The sequence below is a fragment of the Piliocolobus tephrosceles genome, chromosome 1, assembly GCF_002776525.5.
Source record: "Piliocolobus tephrosceles isolate RC106 chromosome 1, ASM277652v3, whole genome shotgun sequence".
NCBI classification, from domain to species: domain Eukaryota; kingdom Metazoa; phylum Chordata; class Mammalia; order Primates; family Cercopithecidae; genus Piliocolobus; species Piliocolobus tephrosceles.
In genome coordinates, this window is record NC_045434.1 from 88026048 (window position 1) to 88049845 (window position 23798).

General features: G+C 39.9%; 1 protein-coding gene across 4 annotated transcripts in view; it reads left to right on the plus strand.

The window, feature by feature from the left end:
• RPRD2 (regulation of nuclear pre-mRNA domain containing 2) overlaps nt 1–23798 on the plus strand; it is a 118252-nt gene that overhangs the window by 62981 nt on the left and 31473 nt on the right. For 2 of the 4 annotated variants that reach the window (XM_023213589.3, XM_023213591.3), the window contains exons 3-6: nt 19851–19951; nt 20811–20888; nt 22170–22222; nt 22858–22984. In XM_023213589.3, coding sequence (XP_023069357.2) covers nt 19851–19951; nt 20811–20888; nt 22170–22222; nt 22858–22984 — 359 coding nt within the window. The remainder of the gene's footprint in view (nt 1–19850; nt 19952–20810; nt 20889–22169; nt 22223–22857; nt 22985–23798) is intronic. The other 2 variants (XM_023213590.2, XM_023213592.2) reach the window with 1 other exon arrangement.

The window sequence follows — 23798 nt, forward strand, 5'->3', positions numbered from 1 at the left end:
TCTCTACAAAAAAATTAAAAATTAGCCAGGTATGTTGGCATGTGCCTGTAGTCTCCTAGCTACCAGGAGGCCAAGGCAAGAGGATCTCTTGAGTCCAGGAGTTCAAGACTGAAGTGAATTATAGTCATACCGTGGCACTCCACACTCTGGCCTGGGTGACAGAGCAAGACGCTATCTCTGAAATAAACGAATAAAGGACTTACGTATTCCTTAAACAGCCCCATCCTGACCACCACTTCCCCTTTTAAAACTCACGCCTATAATCCCAGCACTTTGGGAGGCCAGGGAGGGTAGATCAGAAGGTCAGGAGATCGAGACCATCATTCCTGGCTAATACGGTGAAACCCCATCTCTACTAAAAATAAAAAAAAATTAACCAGGCGTGGTGGCGGGTGCCTGTAGTCCCAGCTAGCCGGGAGGCTGAGGCAGGAGAATGGCATGAACTCGGGAAGCAGAGCTTGCAGTGAGCCGAGATCACGCCACTACACTCCAGCCTGGGTGACAGAGCAAGACTCCGTCTCAAAAAATAATAATAAAAATAAATAAAATAAAACTCTTATTCACAATTCTACTGTAAACTGATTGCTTTTCTGAATTTTTTTCTGTTAACTTAAGACTATTTTGAGTCCTTTAATTCAAGGAGGGCAAATGTCTAGAAGTTCCTGGCAGGTAATACAGATGAGTAAAGTAGGTTGAGTATGAGAAAAAATCCACTTAAGAGGGACAGCAGTTACTCAGTCCTTGGCTAATGGCCATGAAGAAATGTGAGCCCAACATTAACATACGCTGCCAAACTTTTCTCACTTTTAAACTAGGACAGAAAATTGGATTTTTATATGTGTGACACTGTCAGATTTAAAAAATAATATTGGTGACAAAACACATTTGATGATCATGTTGCACCATGGGCAACTTATTAGGGACATTAATTTTATTCCTTGAGTCCCTTTAAGGTGTTTATTGATTTCACTTGATTAAAAGTTGGTATGGGGTGGACTCATGGCCACATGTTATGCCCAAAGAAGGGGAAGTAGGACTTTCAGATAAGTTGGGAAACTATTTTCTCTAGTACTTATCTAATTATTTCAGTTCTTTTTATTAAATTTTAGTTTATCTTTTCTATCACTGGTTGGAAATTCCATGGGCTGGAAACCTGGAGATTGTATTTTAGATATACTAGTTATTATTGTAAGAAAATATGTATGTGAGAGGGAGGGGTAAAAATGAAAGTTAAACCAACCTGATATTTGCCATTTGTGTCCTAGAGGTCCTAGCTAAGGGACAGAAATGCCAGTTTATCTGAATATACATCACCATGTTACCAGAATAGTTGAAACTTTAATTTGAAGCACAGGGAAAGAAAAGTGTTTATGAATGTCAGAGTTGAGTTACACTTGGGAAACTGTGGACTACTCTGCAACCAGCAATGACTTCGATAAGTTATATATAGATTATGGAAGAATCCCTTTAAGAACTGAGGGTTGGCTTGTATTGTGTCAGGATGGTGTAAGAGTAGGTATATCTTTGATGTGGGTAGAGCTTTCCAAAATCCTGTCCCTATCCCAGGTGTTCGTAAAAGGCAATTATTTGTGCTTATACATTTTCATCTTTAATTGAACTGAAAAATGAATTTATGCTAGTTGTTATATAAGAGCTTAATGTGATTTTATTGACTCTTAAGGGTGTAGAGAATTATATGGATGATCTTTTTTGGGAAAAGGTGTCATGACAGATTTTGAGGAAATAATGAGCTTGTTACCAGTTAAATACCCATAATCTGAAAATTTGAAATCCAAAATGCTCCAAAATCTGGAGCTTTTTGAGCACCAACATGACGCTCACAGAAAATGCTCATCGGAGCATTTTGGATTTCAAATTAGAGATGCTCAACCAGTAAGGATAATGCATATATTCCAAAATCTGAAAACAAACTTTTTTCTTTTTCTTTTATTTTCTTTTCTTTTTTCTTTTTCTTTTTCTTTCTTTTTTTTTTTTTTTTTTTTTTTTTTTTTGAGACAGAGTCTTGCTCTTGTTACCCAGGCTGGAGTGCAATAGCGCAATCTCAGCTCACGGCAACCTCCACCTCCCAGGTTCAAGCAATTCTCCTGCCTCAGACTCTCAAGTAGTTGCCACAGCACCCGGCCAGTTGAGAATTTCTACTTAAATGTTATATGTCCATATTCAGTTCAGAATGCCTGAAACAGTAACACACCTTACTTTGTGTAAAGTCCTACTCCTACAGTTTCAATTTATGTGAAAATATGTTCAATATAAATTGAAAATTGCTATATAAATGGTAACTAACTTTGCAGATAAGCAGATTGGATTTTATTATTTCTTCTTTTTTTTTTTTTTTCTTTTTTCTTTTTCTTTGAGATAGAGACTTACTCTGTCACCCAGGCTGGAGTGTAGTGGCACGGTATCAGCTCACTGCAACCTCCGCTTCCCGGGTTCAAGCGATTCTCCTGCCTCAGCCTTAAGTGGCTGGGATTACAGGCACACGCCACCACGCCCAGCTAATTTTCATATTTTTAGTAAAGACAGAGTTTCACCATATTGGTTAGGCTGGTCTTGAACTCCTGACCTCATGATCCGCCTGCCTTGGCCTCCCAAAGTGCTAGGATTACAGGCATGAGCTACTGCACCTGGCCCAGATTTTATTATTTCTTTCTACAAAATGAGAAAAACTGAAGTCCAGAGCAGTTAAAATACCGCCCAGAGGAAAATGACAATTTAGTGTAAGTCCTGGGACTAGAACCCAGATTTTTCTGACTCTTAGTCCTCTATTGTTTCTATTCTGCCAAATAGCCCTCCTAAATCTAACTTACAGTTTTTCATTTTATAACAGCCCCTTAGTAATCTTAAATTTTTCTTTCTTATTTCTTAGTCACTTACCAAGGACTGATTCTTCTGTTACTTCCTCCTTTTCTCTCTGCCTTTTGATTTTCTGTTATTGTTGCTCTGTTTGATATATTAATATTATATCCTGCTAATTATTTTCCCAGTTTGTTACCTTTTTCATTCACTTCAAACTACATACACATAGATGTCCAGAGATACAATGGTTTAAGACCATAGTCTCTGGAACCCAGTGTGCATAGATTTGAATTCTGGCTCTGCCATCTCATAACTCTATAACTTTACATAAATAAAATTAGTTTTTCATCTGTGTAATGAATCCAATAATAGTACCTACTTCATAAAGCATGGAAACTAAATGAGTTAATAATATATATAAAGGGCTTAGAACAGTGACTGATGTTTAATAAACAACAAATGTTAGCTGTTGCTATGATGAGGAAGATGACTGTGCCTACTACTGCTATTATTATAATTAACAAATTAGTATTAGCAAGGCATACTCTGAAATCCTTTAAAATATATTTTTACATTGCTTTATGATTTAAGAAATTTCTGGCCGGGTGTGGTGGCTCACACCTGTAATCCCAGCACTTTGGGAGGCCGAGGCAGGTGGATCACCTGAGGTCAGAAGTTTGAGATCAGCCTGACCAACGTGGAGAAACCCTGTCTCTACTAAAAATACAAAATCAGCCAGGCGTGGTAGCGTGTGCCTATAATCCCAGCTACTTAGGAGGCTGAGGCAGGAGAATTGCTTGAACCTGGGAAGCAGAAGTTACAGTGAGCCAAGATCACACCATTGCACTCCAGCCTGGGCCACAAGAACAAAACTCCGTCTCAAAAAAAAAAAAAGAAAGAAATTTCCTTTCATGTTTATTATTTTCTTTGATTCTCAAATCAAATATATGATATAATTAGGGGCAAAGATTATTATCCTCATTTTACAGATGAGGATACTGATGATAGAATAAGTCATATAAAATGACTTGAAGATAGGAAACTGAACATTAAAAAATAAGAGAGGGCTGGGTGCGGTGGCTCATGCCTATAATCCCAGCACTTTGGGAGGCCAAGGCAGCAGTATCACCTGAGCCCAGGAGTTCGAGACCACCCTGGGCAACATAGGGAGACCTCATCTCTACTAAATTAACTGGGTGTGGTGGCATGTGCCTGTGGTCCAAGCTGCTTGGAAGGCTGAAGCAGGAGGATCACTTGAGCCCAAGAGGTGAAGGCTACAATGAGCTGTGATGGTGTCACTGTACTCTGCCCTGAGCAACAGAATAAGACCCTGTGTCAAACAAACAAAAAAAAAGGGATGCCACTTAAAGACTTCTACAGTCAAATCTCAGTCTTCCCATTCTTACCACCAACTCTCCTAAATCCCAGTAATGAGCCATTGCTCTAGCCAGACGCTCATACTATATATCTTAATATAAGTGCTTATGAGTTTTTCTTCATGGAGTAGCTCTTCCTCCTTGGGAAGCAGCAGAGCTTAGAGGTTAAAAATGCAAGGTTTGGAGTCAAACTTGCAAGGTTGCATGGGTTTCAATCCTGGATCTCTTACTTGGTAGAGTAATTTATTTAACTTTCTCATGCTTCAGTTTTCCCATCTATAAAATGAAAATAATAGTACAGTTTGTCTCTTAGGGATACTGTGAGGATTAAATAGGCTAATATATGTAAAGCATTATAAAGGAGCATGAAAGTACTCTAAAAATCAGTGAACTAAGTATCCATCTCAAGAAGTTTTAAAACAAGAGCAAAATAGCCCAAGAAAGGAAGGATATAATAAAATAATAACAGAAACTAATAAAAAAAAAATACACAGTGAGGTACTTTCACTGTCAAATTCATAGAAAGAATAGAATAGTGTTTGTCGGGGACTGGGGTAGGGGGCAGGGAATGGGGAGTTATTGTTCAATGGGTATAGAATTTCAGTTTTGCAAGATGAAAAGAGTTCTGGAGATATGGATGGTGGTGATGATTGCACAATATGAATGTACTTAATGCCATTGAATTGTACACTTGAAAATGGTTCAGATAGGCTGGGTACTATGGCTCACGCCTGTAATCCCAGCACTTTGGGAGGACAAGGCGAGCGGATCATGAGGTCAGGAGTTCGAGACCAGCCTGGCCAACATAGTGAAACCCTGTCTCTACTAAAAATACAAAAATTAGCCAGGCATGGTAGCATGCGCCTGTAGTTCCAGCTGCTTGGGAGGCTGAGGCAGGAGAATCACTTGAACCCGGGAAGTGGAGGTTGCAGTGACCCGAGGTTATGCCACTGCACTCCAGCCTGGGTGATACAGTGAGACTGTGTCTCAGTAAGTAAGTAAGTAAGTAAGTAAGTAAGTAAGTAAGTAAGTAAATAAATAAGTAAATAAATAAATAAATAAATAGTTTACCAAAAAAAAAAAAAAGAAAAGAAAAGCCGGGCGCTGTGACTCACGCCTGTAATCCTAGCACTTTGGGAGTCCGAGGCGGGTGGATCGCTTGGGGTCTGGATATTGAGACCATCCTGGCCAACATGGTGAAACCCCATCTCTACTAAAAATGCAAAAATTAGCTGGGCGTGGTAGCACACGCCTGTAGTCCTAGCTACTCGGGAGGCTAAGGCAGGAGAATCACTTGAACCCGGGAGGCAGAGGTTGCAGTGAGCTGAAATCGCCCGACTGCACTCCAGCCTGAGCGACAGAGTGAGACTCTGTCTCAAAAAAAAGAAAAGAAAAGAAAATCGTTAAGATATCTGGGTGTGATGTGGTGGCTCACACTTGTGATCCCAAACTCCCATTGGGAGGCCAGGGTGGGTGGATTGCTTGAACCCAGGAGTTTGACACCAACCTAAGCAACATGGTAAGACCCCATCCCTACAATAAATACAAAAATTAGCTGGATATGGGGGTGTGTGCCTATGTTTCCAGCTACTCAGGATGCTGAGGCAGGAGGATCTCGAGGTCAAGGCTGCACTCCAGCCTGGGTGACATAGTGAGATTCTGTCTCAGATATGAACTCTTTAATAACGGATTCTGGGATATAACACTTTCTGTATAGAAAAAATAAAGTTAAATGATTTCCTACACTGTACACAGAAATGTATTACAAGTGAATTACTTTGGTGTGTAAAACAAAACTTTAAAATTATTTGAAGAAAATATAAATATTTTTATGATTATAGGGGATAAAGGCGCTTAAGACACAAAAAACAGTAGTAAAAATATTTGAGTTTGATTACATAAAAATTAAACTTCTGCATTACAAAAGATAACATAAAATTAAAGTGATACATTAGGGAAGATATTTGTCGTAGACTAAGTTATATGAGTGGGAATTAAGTTAGGAGATACAGAGTGGCAAATTTGAATTTTTAGAATGAAAATCTGTCCTCATACCCTGTTTTTCAGCTTCAAGATTTTTTGACTAAGTGTTGACTGTCTCTCTCTTGAGGTGATCCTTCCTCCCTCCCTTTCCCTGTCTCGAGCTGTTCTCCTGCCTCAGCCTCCCAAGTAGCTGGCACTATAGGTGTGTGCTACCTGGCCCGAGTCAACCCATTACTTAGTCTTTTATTCAGACATTTAGCAAATGTTACTAAGGACCTGTAAGATAGCACATTATTCTGATGACTTCCCAGTAATGAGGTATTGATAAAGGAAAGAGACTCCTCTGAGTGAGATGTAAGATTATGGTGTTTAGTTTTATGTAACTGTGACATCTGGACACCTCCTCTTGTACTTTATCAGCTTTATCCTTTGAAGTAATTTGCTAGTACCTTCCTGTTATAAGAGTAAGGAGGGTGTCACTAGCAAAGAAAGCATCTGTTGAACATCCTAGCAATTCTATAAGGTCACTGTTGAACATCCTAGCAGTTCTACAAAGTCAGCCAAATTTTTTTTTTAACTTAAAAATCAAAGAACAAAAGGTTATGTAACTAAGCATGTCACATGGTTTGTGGTGATTATAAATCTGTAAAAATTGACATTGTGGTCAGTAGTGGCTTTTTTTTTTTTAACTGGAGTTTTGCTCTTGTTGCCCAGGCTGGAGTGCAATGGTGCGATCTCTGCTCACCACAACCTTTGCCTCCCGGGTTCAAGCAATTCTCCTGCCTCAGTCTCCTGAGTAGCCGGGATTACAGGCATGCGCCACCACACCCGGCTAATTTTGTATTTTTAGTAGAGAAGGGGTTTCTCCAAGTTGGTCAGGCTGGTCTCGAACTCCCAACCTCAGGTAATCCACCTGCCTCAGCCTCCCGAAGTGTTGGGATTACAGGCATGAGCCACCACGCCCAGCCAGTAGTGGCTTTTTAACCTCCCAGGCTAGAGTACGGTGGCACAATCACGGCTCACTGCAACCTTGACCTCCAGGTTTCAAGCAGTCCTCCTACCTCAGCTCCCCAGAAAGCTGAGACTACAGGTGCGTGCAACCATACCTGGCTAATTTTTGCATTTTTTGTAAAGGCAGGGTTTACCATGTTGCCCACGCTGGTCTCGAACTCCTGGCCTCAAGCTATCCTCCCACCTCGACCTCCCAAAGTGTGAGACCTGTCTCAAAAAGGAAAAAAAAAAGAAAACAATAATATCCTGTTGTCATTCATTCAGCTACTATTTAGTAACAGCAAAGAAACAACAACGAATAAGTTGTAATCATTGTTTTGAAGAAGTTCTGTAGTCTAGTTGAAGAAACAGACGTTTATATATAATTATGACTTCTGGCAGAATAGTCAACCATCTATTCCAAGGAGTCATTTTGTTATAAAATACCTATGTCCCATGTCCCGGCAGAACCAAAAACAGTGGATGTATTAGAATGGCAAAGCCAACATTAACCAACATGCGGATAACATTAATACTATGTGATCTTGGCATTTAAACTAGGCTCTGGAGAAGGGCAAATGTGCTCTTGGGTAATTAGCTCCCCCTGGCTTCTGAGATATATTTTCTCCATATGAACATATTTTCTATTTAGGCCACAAGGAATCCCATAGGTTAAGATCAAACAAACGTGCTCACAGTGAAAGATGTCTGAACACACAGAAAAACAAACCACCACAATTGAGAATCCGTTGATTTAGTTCCTCCCAAAATGAGTTTCAGAGATTGGAATTATCAGACAGAATGTATAAAGCAATGTATATGAAATGTTAGAGAAGGATTAAATGGAATAACAAAATGAACAACAGGTAAGATATTTGGACAGATTGAAAAAAATAATTTATAGGAAGTCTTGAAAGAAAAGAGAATGTAGTTCTGAAGAAATCAGAATGCAACAGGAGAAACAAGGAGTGGGGAAAATGAATAATGAAGGCCAGGTATGGTAGCTCACACGTATAATCCCAGCACTTTGTGAGGCCAAGGTGGGAGAATCACTTGAGCCCAGGAGTTTGAGACCAGCCTGGGCAACATAGTGGGACCTCATTTCCACAAAAAAAATACAAATTAGGCAGGTGTGGTAGTGTGCACTTATAGTCCCAGCTACTCAGGAGGCTAAGGTGGGTGGATCACTTGAGCCTGGGAGATTCTGTACAAAAGGAGAGAACTTTTGAGTGATTTAGAAGATAACACTGTTTGGCTGGGCGTGGTGGCTCATGCCTGTCATCCCAGCACTTTGGGAGGCCAGGGCAGGCAGATCACCTGATGTTGGGAGTTCGAGACCAGCCTGACCAACATGAAGAAACCCCGTCTGTACTAAAAATACAAAATTAGCAGACCTGGTGGTGCATGCCTGTAATCCAGCCAGTTGGGAGGCTGAGGTGGGGGAATCACTTGAACCAGGAGGTGGAGGTTGCAGGTGGAGGTTGCAGTGAGCCGAGATCACGCCATTGTACTCCAGGCTGGACAATAAGAGCGAAACTCTGTCTCAAAAAAAAAAAAAAAGATAACACTGGCTGAGAACACTTTAAAAGTGATGAAAAATAGGGATCTAAGATATAGGAAGCAATAACATATACTAAATAACATAAATAAAAAATTTTATACCTAGTTATTATAATGAAAGTTTAAAACAAGCAATTTTAAAAGCATCCAGAGTTTACATCTACTAGGGTAATTATAATTCAAAACAAACAAAAAACTAGAAAATGACAAGGCTGAGGGAGGGTGTGGAAAAATTGGAACCCATTTACATTTCTCACAGTAATGTAAAATGGTGCAGTTGCTGTGGAAAACAGTTTGGCGGTTCCTCAAAAATTAAACTTAGAATTACCACATGATCCAGCAGTTCTACCTCTAGATATATACCCCAAAATAAATGGAAACGGAGACTTAAAACAGATAGTTGTATAGGCATGTTCATAGCAGCATTATTGACAGTAGCCAAAAGGAAGAACAATCCACATGTTCGTCAGTGGATGAATGGATAAACAAAGTGTGATGTATACAAACATGGAATATTATTCAGTCTTAAAAAGGAAAGAATTTTTTTTTTTTTTTTTTTTGAGATGGGGTTTTCTTGTTGCTCTGGCTGGAGTTCAATGGCGCGATCTTGGCTCACTACAACCTCCGCTTCCCGGGTTCAAGCAATTCTCCTGCCTCAGCCTTCTGAGTATCTGGGATTACAGGCCCATGCCACCATACCCAGCTAATTTTTGTATTTTTAGTAGAGATAGGGTTTCACCATGTTGGTCAGGCTGGTCTTGAACTCCTGACCTTAGGTGATCCGCCCACCTCAGCCTCTCAAAGTGCTAGGATTACAGGTGTGAGCCACTGTGCCCGGCCAAAAAGGAAGGAAATTCTAATACATGCTGCAACATGGGTGAACTTTGATGACATTATGCTAAGTGAAACATGCCTGTCACAAAAGGACAAGTATTATATGATACCACTTACATCAGTCACCTTCAGTAGTTAAATTCAGAGACGAAGTAGAATCGTGGTTGCTGGGGAAAGGGGAGAATTGGAAGTTACTGTTTAGTGGATATAGTATACCAATTTGGGAAAATAAAGTTTTGGAGTTTGGTTGCACAACAATGTGAATGTACTTGACTGTTGAACTGTACACTAAAAAATTGGTTAAGATGGTAAATTTTACGTGTATTTTACCACGATTTTTTTTAAAAAAAGGAATGACATTACACTTTCTTCTGGATGATGGAACAAGACCCTAAATCTTAAAAAAAAAAAAAAAATTATGATAAATGCTACGAAATGGTTGAAACCATGAAAACATGCTGAAATAAGCCAGACACAAAGGACAAATAAGCCAGACACAAAAGGACAAATATTTATCAAAATACCTAGAATTGGCAGGTCCATAGAGAAGATTAAAGGTTATCAGGAGCTGGGAAAAAGAGGCCAGGGGGAGTTATTGGTACAGAGTACTGTGGTCTGAATATTTATGTCCCCCCAAAATTCATATGTTGAAACCTAGTCCTTAATGTGGTGGTATTAAGCGATGGAGCCTTTGGGAGGTGATGAGGTCTGAGGGAGGTAGTGACAAATTTTGGAAATAGTAGTGAAAATTGCACAACATTGTGAATGCAGTTACTGCCACTGAATTGTACATTTAATGGCTGAAATGGCACACTTTATGTTACATATATTTAATCACAATAAAAGAATGATTAAAAAAAACAGCAGCCAAAAAAAGATCAGTATAAAAGGACTACAATTAAAGAGTAATAATTGGAGCTGGGCATGGTGGCTCACACGTGTAATCTCGACACTTTGGGAGGCCGAGGTGGGAGGATTGCCTGAGCCAAAGAGTCTGCGACCAGCCTGGGCAACATGGTGAGATTCTGTCTCTAAAAAAACACAAAATTTAGCCAGGTGTGGTGGCATATGCTTGTAGTCCCAGCTACTCAGGAGGCTGAGGTGGGAGGATCACCTAAGCCTGAGCAATCCAGGCTACAGTGAGCCAAGATTGCACCACTGTACCCCAGCCTGGGGGACCAGAGTGAGACCCTGTCTCAAGGTGAGGTGGTTGGGGGAGAAGTATAATTGGAATGATTGTAACCCAAAGAAATGATAAATGTTTGAGGTGATGGGTACCCTATTATATACTCCAATGTGATTATTACATACTATATCAACATATCTCATGTACCCCAAAAAGATACATATCTATGTACCCATAAAAATTTTTTTAATTTTTAAAAAAAGACTACAATTAAACTGATGACAGACTTCTCAGCGGCAATGGAAGCCAGAGGCAGTTGTGAAAAAATATTTTTATAGCATTGATAGAAAATAGCTGTCAGTGTAGATTAGCATACAAAGCAAAACTACTTTAAAGAAGTAGGAAAACATAAAGAAACAAAAACAGATAATTCACCATCAACAAACAGACCCTCTCTTTTTCTGTGTATAGTGTATATATATAATAATATATGTACACTATATATATACACACACACAGACATAATTTTTTTCTTTTTCTGAGAAGGAGTCTCGCTCTGTGGCCCAGGCTGGAGTCCAGTAGCCGGATCTCAGCTCACTGCAAGCTCCGCCTCCCGGGTTCACGCCATTCTCCTGCCTCAGCCTCCTGAGGAGCTGGGACTACAGGTGCCCGCCACCTCGCCCGGCTAGTTTTTTGTATATTTTTTAGTAGAGACGGGGTTTCACCGTGTTAGCCAGGATGGTCTCGATCTCCTGACCTCGTGATCCGCCCGTCTCAGCCTCCCAAAGTGCTGGGATTACAGGCTTGAGCCACCGCTCCCGGCCATAATTTTTTTTTTTTTTCTCTGAGACGGAGTCTTGCTCTGTCACCCAGGCTGGAGTGCAGTGGTATGATCTCGGTTCACTGCAAGCTCCTCCTCCTGGGATCACGCCGTTCTCCTGCCTCAGCCTCCCGAGTAGCTGGGACTACAGGCGTCCGCCACAATGCCCAGCTAATTTTTTGTATTTTTAGTAGAGACGGGATTTCAGCATGTTAGCCAGGATGGTCTTGATCTCCTGACCTCGCGATCTGCCGGCGTCGGCCTCCCAAAGTGCTGGGATTACCGTAATTTTTTTTTAACCAAGAAGAATCACTGAACCATCACCAAACTTCTAAATGAGTTTTACACTGGGAGGTTAGCAATATATGTAATATTATATGTATAATATATGCAATATAATATACATAATATGGCACACACACACAGGCATATAATTTTTTTTTTTAACCAAGAAGAAACACTGAACCATCAACAGACTTAATAAGTGAGTTTTACTCTGGGAAGTTAGCAATAAGGATGGTGAGTCATGCTAGCAATAAAATATATGAAATATCTGGCCAGGCATGGTGGCTGATGCCTATAATCCCAGCACTTTGGGAGGCTGAGGCAAGCAGATCACTTGAGGCCAGGAGTTCGAGACCAGCCTGGCCAACTTGGCAAAACCTGTCTCTACCAAAAAATACAAAAATTAGCTGGGCATGATGGCGCATGCCTTATAATCCCAGCTACTGGGGAGGCTGAGGCAGGAAAATTGCTTGAGCCTGGGAGGTGAAGGTTGCAATGAGTTGAGATCGTGCGACTGCCTCCAGCCTGGGCAACAGAGCGATACTGTCTATATATATATATGTGTGTGTGTGTGTGTGTATGTAAACAGTTTTTAAGAACAGTTAAAGCTGTTCTTAGATATTTAAGAACAGCCTTAACAGAAAATATGAGAAACCCTTATGAATAAGGTTTGGAAATGTTAAATATAAATTTATGGAGTATTGTGTAGTCATTAAAAGTAATGTTTAGGGCTGGGCACCGTGGCTCACGCCTGTAATCCCAACACTTTGGGAGGCCCAGGCGGGTGGATTATTTGAGGTCAGGAGTTCAAGACCAGCCTGGCCAACATGGTGAAACTATGACCTGTCTGTACCAAAAATATAAAAATTAGCCATGTGGTAGTGGCGCACATCTGTAATCCTAGCCACTTGGGAGGCTGAGGCAGAAGAATCGCTTGAGCCTGGGAGGTGGAGGTTGCAGTGAGCCGAGATCATGCCACTGTACTCCAGTCTGGGTGACAGAGTGAGACCCTATCTCAAAAAAATAAAAAAGAAAGAAAGGAATGTTTATAAAGAGTTGATTGGAAGATGGGGAAATGTTTGTTAAGTGAAAATAATAGAATAGAATTTTTTGAGTGTGAAGAGAGTTAGGGCATACTTTGTTTTATTGTGCATTGCAGGTAACGTGGTTGTTTTTAGAAATTGAAGGTTTGTAGCAACCCTGTGCCTATTGGTGCTATTTTTCCAACAACATATGCTCATTCATGTCTCTGTGTCACATTTTGGTAATATTTGCAACATTTCACATTTTTATTGTATCTGTTACGGTGATCTGTGATCAGTGATGTTACTATTATAATTGTTTTTACGTATTCCTAACTTCGTCCATGTAAGACAGTGAACTTAATTGGTAAATGTTGTATGTTTTCTGATTGCACTAACCTGCCATTCCCCATCTCTTTCTGTCTCCTGGGACCTCCTTATTCCCTGAGACACCACAATATTGAAATTAGAACAATTATTAGCCCTACAGTGGTCTCTCAGTGTTCAAGGGAAAGGAAGAGTCACACATCTTTCACTTTAAATAAAAAGCTAGAAAAGATTAAGCTAAGTGAGTAAGGCATGTTGAAAGCCAAGACAGGCTGAAAGCTAGGCCTCTTGCACCAGTTAGCCAGGTTGTGAATGCAAAGTTCTTGCAGGAAATTAAAAAATGCTATTGTAGGGAACATATGAATGATAAGAAAGCAAAAGAGCTTTATTGCTGATATGGAGAAGGTTAGTGGCCTGGGTAGAAGATCAAGCCAGATAGAACATAAAGCCAAAGTCTAATACAGAGCAAGGCCCTAACTCTCTTCAATTCTATGAAGGTTGAGAGAGGTGAGGAAATAGGTTCACGAGATTTAAGAAAAGAATTCATCTCTGTAACACAAAAGTGTAAGATGAAGCAGCACGTGCTGATGTAGAAGTAGCAGCAAGTTGTCCAGAACTTCAGCTCGGATCACTCATGAAGGTGACTCCATTAAACAGCAGATTTTCGAGGTAGATGAAACAGCTTTCTGTTGGAAGATGCCATGTAGGACTTTCATAGCTAGAAAGAAGTCAGTCCTTGCTTCAAAACACAGGCTGACTCTCTTGTTAGGAGCTAATTCAGCTGGCTGGCAACTTTAAGTTGAAGCCAGTGTTCATGTACAATTCTGAAAATCCTAGGGCTGTTAAAAATTATGCTGAATCTACTCTGTCTGTGCTCTGTAGATGGAACAACAAAGCCTGTATGACAGCACATCTGTTTACAACATGGTTTGCTGAATATTTTAAGCCCAATGTTGACCTGCTCTTGTTCAGGGGAAAACAAAACAAAACACAGATTCTTTACAAAATACTACTATTCACTGACAATGCACCTGGTCACCCAAGAGCTCTGATGTATAAGGAGATTAATGTTATTTTTTTGCTTGCTAACACATTTATTCTGCCCATGGATAAAGGAGTGATTTGACCTTTCAATTCTTGTTATTTAAGAAATACAGGGCTGGGCATGGTGGCTCATGCCTATAATCCCAGCACTTTGGGAGGCCAGGACTAGTGGATCACTTAAGGTCAGGAGTTTGAGACCAGCCTGGCCAACATGGTGAAATCCTGTCTCTACTAAAAATATAAAATTAGGCATGGTAGCACACACCTGTAATCCCAGCCACTCAGTAAGCTGAGGCAGGACAATCGCTTGAACCCAGGAGGCAGAGGTTGCAGTGAGCTGAGATCACACCATTGCACTCTAGCCTGGGCAACAAGAGCAAAACTCTGTCTCAAATAAAAAGAAAAAATACAGGCTGGGCACGGTGGCACACAAAGTCCTGTAATCCCAGCACTTTGGGAGTCCGAGATGGGAAGATCTCTAGAGCTCAGGAGTTCGAGATCAGCCTGGGCAACATTGCGAGACCTAGTCTCTATTATTAAAAAAAGAAAGACATTATAAGGCTATAGTTGCCACTAATAGTGATTCCTTTTATGGATCTGGGCAAAGGGAATTGAAAACCTTCTGGAAAGGATTCACCATTCTAGATGGCATGAAGAAAACATTTGTGATTCATGGGGACAGATCAAAATATCAATATTAAGCCTAGGCTTGGTGGCTTACGCCTGTAATCCCAACACTTTGGAGGCCGAGGCGGGCAGATCATGAGGTCAATAGATCGAGACCATCCTGGCCAACATGGTGAAACCTCGTCTCTACTAAAAATACAAATATTAGCCAGGTGTGGTGGTGCACACCTGCAGTTCCAGCTACTCAGGAGGCTGAGGCAGGAGAATCCCTTGAACCTAGGAAGCAGAGGTTGCAGTGAGCCGAAATCGCACCATTGTCCTCCAGCCTGGCCACAGAGCAACACTCACTCTGTCTCCAAAAAATATATATATATATACACATATATATATATATATATTTATAAAAACATAAAACAAGAGTTTGGAAGAAGTTGATTCCAGCACTCATGGATGTCTTTGAGGGGGTTCAAGACTTCAGTGGAGGAAGTAACTAAAGGCGTGGTAGAAATAGCAAGAGAATTAGAATTGGAAATAGAACCCAAAGATGGGACTGAATTGCTACAGTCTCATGAATAAAGCTTGAACAAATGAAGAGTTGCTTCTTATGGATGAGCAAAGAAAGTGGTTTTGCTGGGCACAGTGGCTCATGCCTGTAATCCTAGCACTTTGGGAGGCAGAGGCAGGTGGATTGCCTGAGCTCAGGAATTCAAGACCAGCCTGGGCAACATGGTGAAACCTCTTCGCTACTAAATATACAAAAAATTAGCTGGGTATGGTGGCGAGTGCCTGTAGTCCCAGCTTCTCGGGAAGTTGAGGCAGGAGAATTGCTTGAACCCAGGAGGCAGAGGTTGCAGTGAGCTGAGATCGTGCCACTACACTCCAGCCTGGACAGCAGAGTGAGACTCTGTCTCAAAAAAAAAAAAGTTTCTTGAGGTGGAATCTACTGATGAATATGCTGTGGATATTGTTCAAATGACAACAAAGGATTTTAGAATATTGCATTAATGGAGCAGCAGCAGAATTTGAGAGGATTGACTCCAGTTTTGAAAGAAACTGTTATGGGCAAAATGCTATCAAGCTACATTGCATGCTACAAAAAAAATATTTGTGAAAGGAAGAGTCAATTTATGTAGCAAACCTCATTATCTTAAGAAATTGCCAGAGCCACCTCAGCCTTCAGCAGTCACTACCACGATCAGTCAGCAGCCATCAACATCAAAGCAAGACCCTCCACCAGCAAAAAGAATATGATTTGCTGGAGATTCAGATGATTGTTAAGGTTTTTTGAGCTATAAAGTATTTTTTTTAACATATGTATATTATTTTTAACACATAATGCTATTGCACACTTAATTGACTATAGTATAGTGTAAATGTAACTTTTTTTTTTTTTTTTTTTTTGAGACGGAGTCTTGCTCTGTCGCCCAGGCTGGAGTGCAGTGGCTGGATCTCAGCTCACTGCAAGCTCCACCTCCCGGGTTTACGCCATTCTCCTGCCTCAGCCTCCCGAGTAGCTGGGATTACAGGCCCCCGCCACCTCGCCTGGCTAGTTTTTTTTTTTTTCAGTAGAGACGGGGTTTTACCATGTTAGCCAGGATGGTCTCGATCTCCTGACCTCGTGATCCGCCCATCTCGGCCTCCCAAAGTGCTGGGATTAGAGGCTTGAGCCACAGCGCCCGGCCAGTGTAACTTTTTAAAAATTTGTTTGTTCGATTTTAGAGACAGAGTCTTACTCTGTCACCCAAGCTGGAGTGCAGTGGCTTGGTCAGGGCTCACTGCAGACTCGAACCACTGGTTTCAAGCGATCCTCCCACCTCAGCCCTCCAAGTGGCCAGGACTACAGGTGTGCCCCACCATGTTTGGCTAGTTTTTGTATTTTTTTCTGAGACAGGGTTTTGCCACGTTGCCCAGACTGGTTTCAAACTCCTGGGCTCAAGTGGTCTGCCAGCTTCAGCCTTCCAATGTGCTGGAACTGCAGGCATGAGCTACTGTGCCCAGCCTAAACCTTACAATTTTCTAGAGGCTTATTAACCAGAAAGAACAGACTCTACTGTCATTTCTTGTATTTTTTTTATGCTGAGATTCTTTCTCTCATTATAAAAAAAAAAAAAAAAAAACAGAAAAGTCGAGCCGCGCACCGTGGCTTACATCTGTAACCCCAGCACTTTGGGAGGCCGAGGCAGGCAGATCATGAGGTCAGGAGTTCGAGACCAGCCTGGCCAATACGGTGAAACCCCGTCTCAACTAAAAAAAAAAAAAAAAAATACAAAAATTAGCCGGGCATGGTGTCACGGGCTTGTAGTCCCAGCTACTTGGGAAGCTGAGGCAGAAGAATCGCTTGAACTCGGGAGGCGGAGGTTGCAGTGAGCAGAGATTGCACCACTGCACTCTGGCCTGGGTGACAGAGCAAGACTCATCTCAAGAAAAAAAAAAGTCATGTGTTGCTTAACATCAAGAATATATTCTGAGGCCCGGTGCAGTGGCACACGCCTTTAATCCCAGCACTTAGGGAGGCCAAGGTGGGCAGATCACTTGAGGTCGGGAGTTTAAGACCAGCCTGGCCAACGTGGTGAAACCCTGTCCCTACGGAAAAAAAAAAAAAAAAAAAAATTAGCTGGGCATAGTGGCAGGCGCCTGTAATCCCAGCTACCTGGGAGGCGGAGGCAGGAGAATCGCTTGAACCCAGGAGGCAGAAGTTGCAGTGAGCTGAGATCACACCATTGCACTCCAGCTTCAGTGACAGAGCAAGACTCAGTCTCCAAAACAAAAAAAGAATATGTTCTGAGAAATGCGTCATTAGGGAATTTTATACTGTGAACATCATGGAGTGTACTTACATAAACATAGATGGTATAGCCTACTAAAAACCGAAGCTATATTGTGTAACCTATTGCTCTTCGGCTGTAAACCTGCACTGCATGTCACTGTATTGAATACTATAGGCAACTGTAACACAGTGGTAAGTACTTACATATCTAAACTTTTTTTTTTTTTTTAAACAGAGTCTCTGTCTCCAGGCTGGAGTGCAGTGGCGTAGTCTCAGCTCACTGCACCCTTCGACTCCCTGGTTCAAGCAGTCCTCCTGCCTCAGCATCCCGAGTAGCTGGGATTACAGGCATGCACCACCATGCCCAGCTAATTTTTGTATTTTTAGTAGAGACGGCGTTTCACCATGTTGGCCAGGATGGTCTTGATCTCCTGACCTCTTGATCCGCCGGACTCGGCCTCCCAAAGTGCTGGGATTACAGGCGTGAGCCACTGTGCCCGGTCATATCTAAACATTATAGAACACAGAAAATTGTGAAAAGTATAAAGAAAAATTCACTCACTTTCACCAAATGGAGATTTACAATATAACAATTTCAGTATTACTATCTTACAGTCTTTTTCTTCTATAAATGTTAGCATTGTATTTGAAACCAGTCACACACATAGTCAGGCATACCTTGGAGATACTGAGGTTTCAGTTCCAAACCACCACAATAAAGCAAATATTGCAGTAAAGCATGTTACATGCAGGTGGATCACTTGAGCCCAGAAGGCTGAGGCTGCTGTGAGCCAAGATCACGCCACCATAGTTCAGCCTGGACAACTGAGTGAGACCCTGTCTCAAAAAAAAAAAAAAAATTGTAAGGTTTAATACAATATTCTCTGTTTCTTACATAAGCCATTCTTAGGCAAGAAAAAAAATTATTTGTGAACACATGATGTTACGGATTCAGACTGTCATCCTTGAAAGAGGCCTTAAGTTTGACATAGCTTTTTTTTTTTTTTTCGAATCTTATACTTCGATCTCCACATGGTTTGGTGGATTCACTTAAGGAGAGATTAAATTCCTGTTTTGTCTTTTGACAGATCTATTAAATTATTAGAATGGTTTCTGTTCTTTGGCAGATCTGTTAGAATAAAATTTCTTTTCCCTATGGCTTCATACTTTTGTCCTTGTTTTGCTTCCTGAGATCACACCAGTTTGATTCCTCTTCCTGACAACAGTTATGCCCTTCCTGCATTGTTTTTTTATATTTCTTCTACATTTCACATAAGCATAATTAAAATCTTTACTTAAATTATTAATTTTACTGGTAATTATTTCTCATTCACTTCTACTTTAACACTTTTTTTTTTATTTTTATTTTTTTGAGATAGGGTCTTGCTTTGTGGCCCAGGCTGGGTTGCAGTGTTGTGATCACCGGTCACTACAGCCTGGATCTCCTGGGCTCAAGCGATTCTCTTGCCTCAGGCTCCCATGTAGGAGGTACTACAAATGTGTGCCACCACATGTGGCTAATTTTTTTCATTTTTAGTCGAGATGAGGTCTCTCTCTGTTTCCCAGGCTGGTCTTAAACTTCCAAGCTCAAGTGGTTTTCCCAACTCGGCCTTTCAAAGTTGGCCAGACTGGTCTCGAACTCCTGACCTCAGGCAGTCCATCCACCTCAGCCTCCCAAAGTGCTGGGGTTACAGGCGTGAGCCACTGTGCCTGGCCAACATTTTTTAAAGTTAGATAGCCAACTTGAACCAGAAGCTCATCTGTGATCCAGCCAGAATAAACCAATACCCTTTACTTCCTTCATTCGTATTGTGTATTCTCACAGTATTATGTCTTTTAGAAAACATGTTACAGTATGTGATTCAAGATTTTTTTCTAAACCTTTAAAAAATGAAAAAATATAGCATTGCTAAACCTTGTCTTCTTATTCAGTACTACTATAATTGTGTTTTAGACCAGGTTTTTCCATCTCTTTTAGAATGCAAGTTGTGTCCACACATTCCCAGCCCTCTCAAGTTCATATCCATCAAAGCTCTCAGTATGTCATCTGTAGTTTCATCTATGTCATTTATAAAAGTGTTGAATTGGTAATTTAAGATTCTTAAAATCCTTTAAGATTTCTTTAGTCCTGGATATTATAGAAAAAAAGTTTTGAAATAAACATCAGAAGAAATTTGGAAAGTAATTTTATTGATAACTTTATTTTCAGATTTCTAGTTTGGAATAGAAGTCAAAGTTTTTATCGTCTGTATTACTTTTTCTTTGTTTTCAGGGATCCATCTGTCTCTAAGTCTGTAGAACGAATCTTTAAAATCTGGGAAGATAGAAATGTATACCCAGAAGAAATGATTGTGGCATTGAGAGAAGCTTTGAGTAAGTGTCTTTTTTCTCTCCTAAAATTTTGAGTCAGTCTTTACAATTACGTAATGTTATAGATCTGGTCATGTTGTATAATAGTGAAAAATTAAGTTTTGAATCTAGCCCTATTTGTTTAAAATTAAATACTTATGAGAAACCTAGATCTGTTTGAATTAAAATGTAAATAGAATTGGTTTTAGGGATGGGGTTGGATTTTGTTTTTTAGTGACTACAAAAGTCAAGCATATTAAGTGGTGATAGCCATCTGGTTATTCTCCTGCATTTGCGTTGAGTGTTTCAAATGGTTCATTGTTTGTGTAATTAAATACTGCCCTGTGCCCTTACTGTTGGAGAATTTTTCACAGGGTGTCAGTTCTTACTAAGCTGTTTGGTAGTAAGCATATATCGGCAGTCTTTAGACTGTCTTTTGATTTAGATTTACAGTAAGTTGTGTACTGTTTTGTTAAAAGGAATTTAATTCTTATGTATTATATGCTTGTAATTAACTTATTGAATAGAAGTTGGTGATAATCTGCTACGATGACCGTCATTTGACTAGAAATTTGCTTTAAAAATGGCATCTTCTAAGAAGCTGTTAAATTCTTCATTTTAATTTGTTAATTGATATTTTTAAGCCTCCTTCCCTATTCTTTTCAGAATTGGTAATTTCACTGATGATAAAAATCGTGTTTATTTGACAGCTTCTTAGATCGGGTAGGAATTTCTATTTTTTCATAAAAATGAAAGAAAAGGAAAGAAAGAAACAACACACAGTCTCGGATTGCCTTTTTTCATGCTGCAACTTTGGCACTGAAGTGGACAGACAGAACAGCTTCCCATAATGCCAGATTGCAAAAACTGAAATGTTTTCCAGGTACCACTTTCAAAACTCAGAAGCAGCTGAAAGAAAATCTGAACAAACAACCGAATAAGCAGTGGAAGAAATCACAAAGTAAGGAACAAAATCTCAACTAATATAAAATTACCTCCTCTTTTTGGAGCAGAAGAAAATGTAGACCATTTGACATCGTACCTGGCATAAACCATGGGCAAGCCTGTTTTCCAGGCCTGGGAGGCTCCCAGTGACCAGTGACCTATGCTAAACAAGCCATCATGGAGTTACTTCTAGAAAAAAAAAAAAAAAAGCAAACAAAAACTACACTTTAAAACAAAGGAAATGCAGAAAAGGGTTTAATTGAGTGAAGATTCAAGAGTAGTTGGGGGATTGAAAGAAGAAAAAAAATACTTGATAGTGTCCAGGCTAATTTTCAGGTTCAAGGATATATGATGTTAGAGGCAGCTGGCATTAAACAACAGATCTGAAGAAGAGACTAGGCATTAAGAAGCATTTCTGTGGGAACCATGAAATCTCCACATTTGGGGGATATACTCTACCAAATTAGACGTGGGCCTCAGATCCTGGCCAGAAGCTCATTGTGTAATGGGAGCTCCTGTTATATTTATCATATTTACCCAGCATGAGATCAAGGGAATGGAATACTGCATGTGATAGGCTGCTGTGGGCAAACTGAGGAATATTGAGAGAGACTTGAAGGTATGGAGGGAACAAAGTAAAAGACAGTGAGAATTGGGAGGTGAAACAAGACACTTGGGATGGTTTTGCTCCAGCGAGTATATGATATCCATCATGATTAAGGGAGTCCTCAGACATCCTTTTGGTCATAAGTTGCATGCTTAGGAACAACAAGAGTCATCATTTCAGCCAAAGTTCAACCACTGTGTTAATATACCTAGAAGTTTCCTTGCCTATTTTTGCTATGAATTGAGTCAGCAGAAAAAGAAATTCAAAGGATAAATATATAGGAATAGAATTATTTGTCACTAATTTTCTTCAGCCAGTGCTCAGGATTAATTGGATGTCCTGTTCCTGAACACTCTTAATTTGAGGTATTTAGATCCTCTTACACCCACACTAGGAAAAAAAGGTATTTGATGTATCTCGGTGTCTCCAAATCAGTAATTCTAGGACTTTATGACTTCAAGGGTCTGTTGGAGGTAAGTAGATTAGGTCTGTCTAAATAGCATATTTTTACATTGACCACATTTAGAAGTGTTCAAATTTCCTAGTCCATTATTTATTTTAGGAATTATGACTTAAATGTGCATGCTGCCATATGTTCAGAGTATATCCTTAACTATAGAGCTAAAATTTTTCCTATTAGTCAACTTTTTGTGTCTGTATTCTTAATGACCTTTTGTTTAATTCCAACAGCATCTACAAATCCAAAAGCTGCTCTCAAGTCTAAGATAGTTGCGGAATTTCGAGTAAGTTACAGAATTTGTTTAATATGGCAAAGTATTATTCACCCCGTTTGTATTATAGTTTCCTGTATAGTCCAATAAGATTTATTTGTATTCAGTTACACCTGTCATGTTTTAAACATGTGGGAACTGTTCTAAAGGAACCCAGATTGGGATTAGATTGCTTGGCGTTTTATATGTTCCCCTAATGGTAGAAATAACTTTCTTCCAGTTTATCTATTATCAGCTGAGTTCTGTATTCAATTTATGCCAGCAAGAGAGTTTATTTTCCTGTGAAACTCTAAATTAGAATTTGCTTACAGAAGGCTATGTTTATGTAATTAAAATTTAAAGAGGCTTTATAAGTGGACCTTTGTCTGTTTTAGTCTTAACTCTGTATCCATAAATTAGCTTTGTATAATTAAGGAAAAGGATCTTTTAAAGTCTATAACTAAACATGGTTTTGACATGAGAATTGATCATTAATATCTATGACTGTGAGAAAAAGTGAAAAGTTTTTTCCTCCCAGGGTTTTGTTAAGGTTTAGGGTTTTGTTTTTGTTTTTGTTTTGTTTTGTTTTGTTTTATAAAACAAGGAGAGATAGAATGAGAATAATTGAATGATCTTGTAAATGAAATATGACTCTGGTCTGTGTTTAGTCTCAGGCCCTAATTGAAGAGCTGTTGCTATACAAGCGCTCAGAAGATCAGATAGAACTGAAGGAAAAGCAGTTGTCAACTATGAGGGTGGATGTGTGCAGCACAGAAACTCTCAAATGCTTAAAAGGTAATGCTTACATCCTTTTAGAATAAGTCAGATTTTCTTTCTATATCTGTCATTTTTCCGGTAATCATACTGGTTTACCTCATAAGGAGATCCTTGGGTAGAAAGTAGTTGTGGCACCTCTGGTTTCCCAGGTAGTTGTTTCATGCATATAAATTTTGTAAGTAAATTCTGTCTTTCTCATTTCTTGGTGTATTGGGTTATATATAGACAGTTGTATTTCACATGTGTGGTTACTTGGTATGGGTATGCTCTTCAATGAAGTTACTCTAATGCCTCATAAAATCTAGTTAGACCATCTCTTTTCCTTGCATTGTAAATTGTAAATCATACTAATAATTTATTATAATGTAAGCCTCATGAAGGCAGAAATTATATTGATTTGTTCATTGCTATACCCTGGCACCTAGAGCAATGCTTGGCACATAATAGATATTTGATGAATATTTTTGAAATAATAAGTAAATGACTACTAGCTATTAATTTTGGCACCAATTTTATTCCTGTACCATACTTTAAATTTAGCAGACCAGACACAGTGCCTATAATCTCAACTCTTTGGGAAGCCAGGGCAGGAGGATTGCTTGAGACCAGGAGTTTGAGACTAGCCTGGGCAACATAATGAGACCCTGCCTCTACAAAAAAATTAAAAAATTAATGTGCTTGGGGGCACACACCTGTAGTCCTAGCTGCTCGGGAGGCTGAGGGAAGCAGATTGTTTGACCCCAGGAGGTCGAGGCTATAGTGAACTGTGATCATGCCACTGCACTCTGGCCTGGGTGACAGAAGAGACCGTCTCTAAAGAAAACATTTTTTT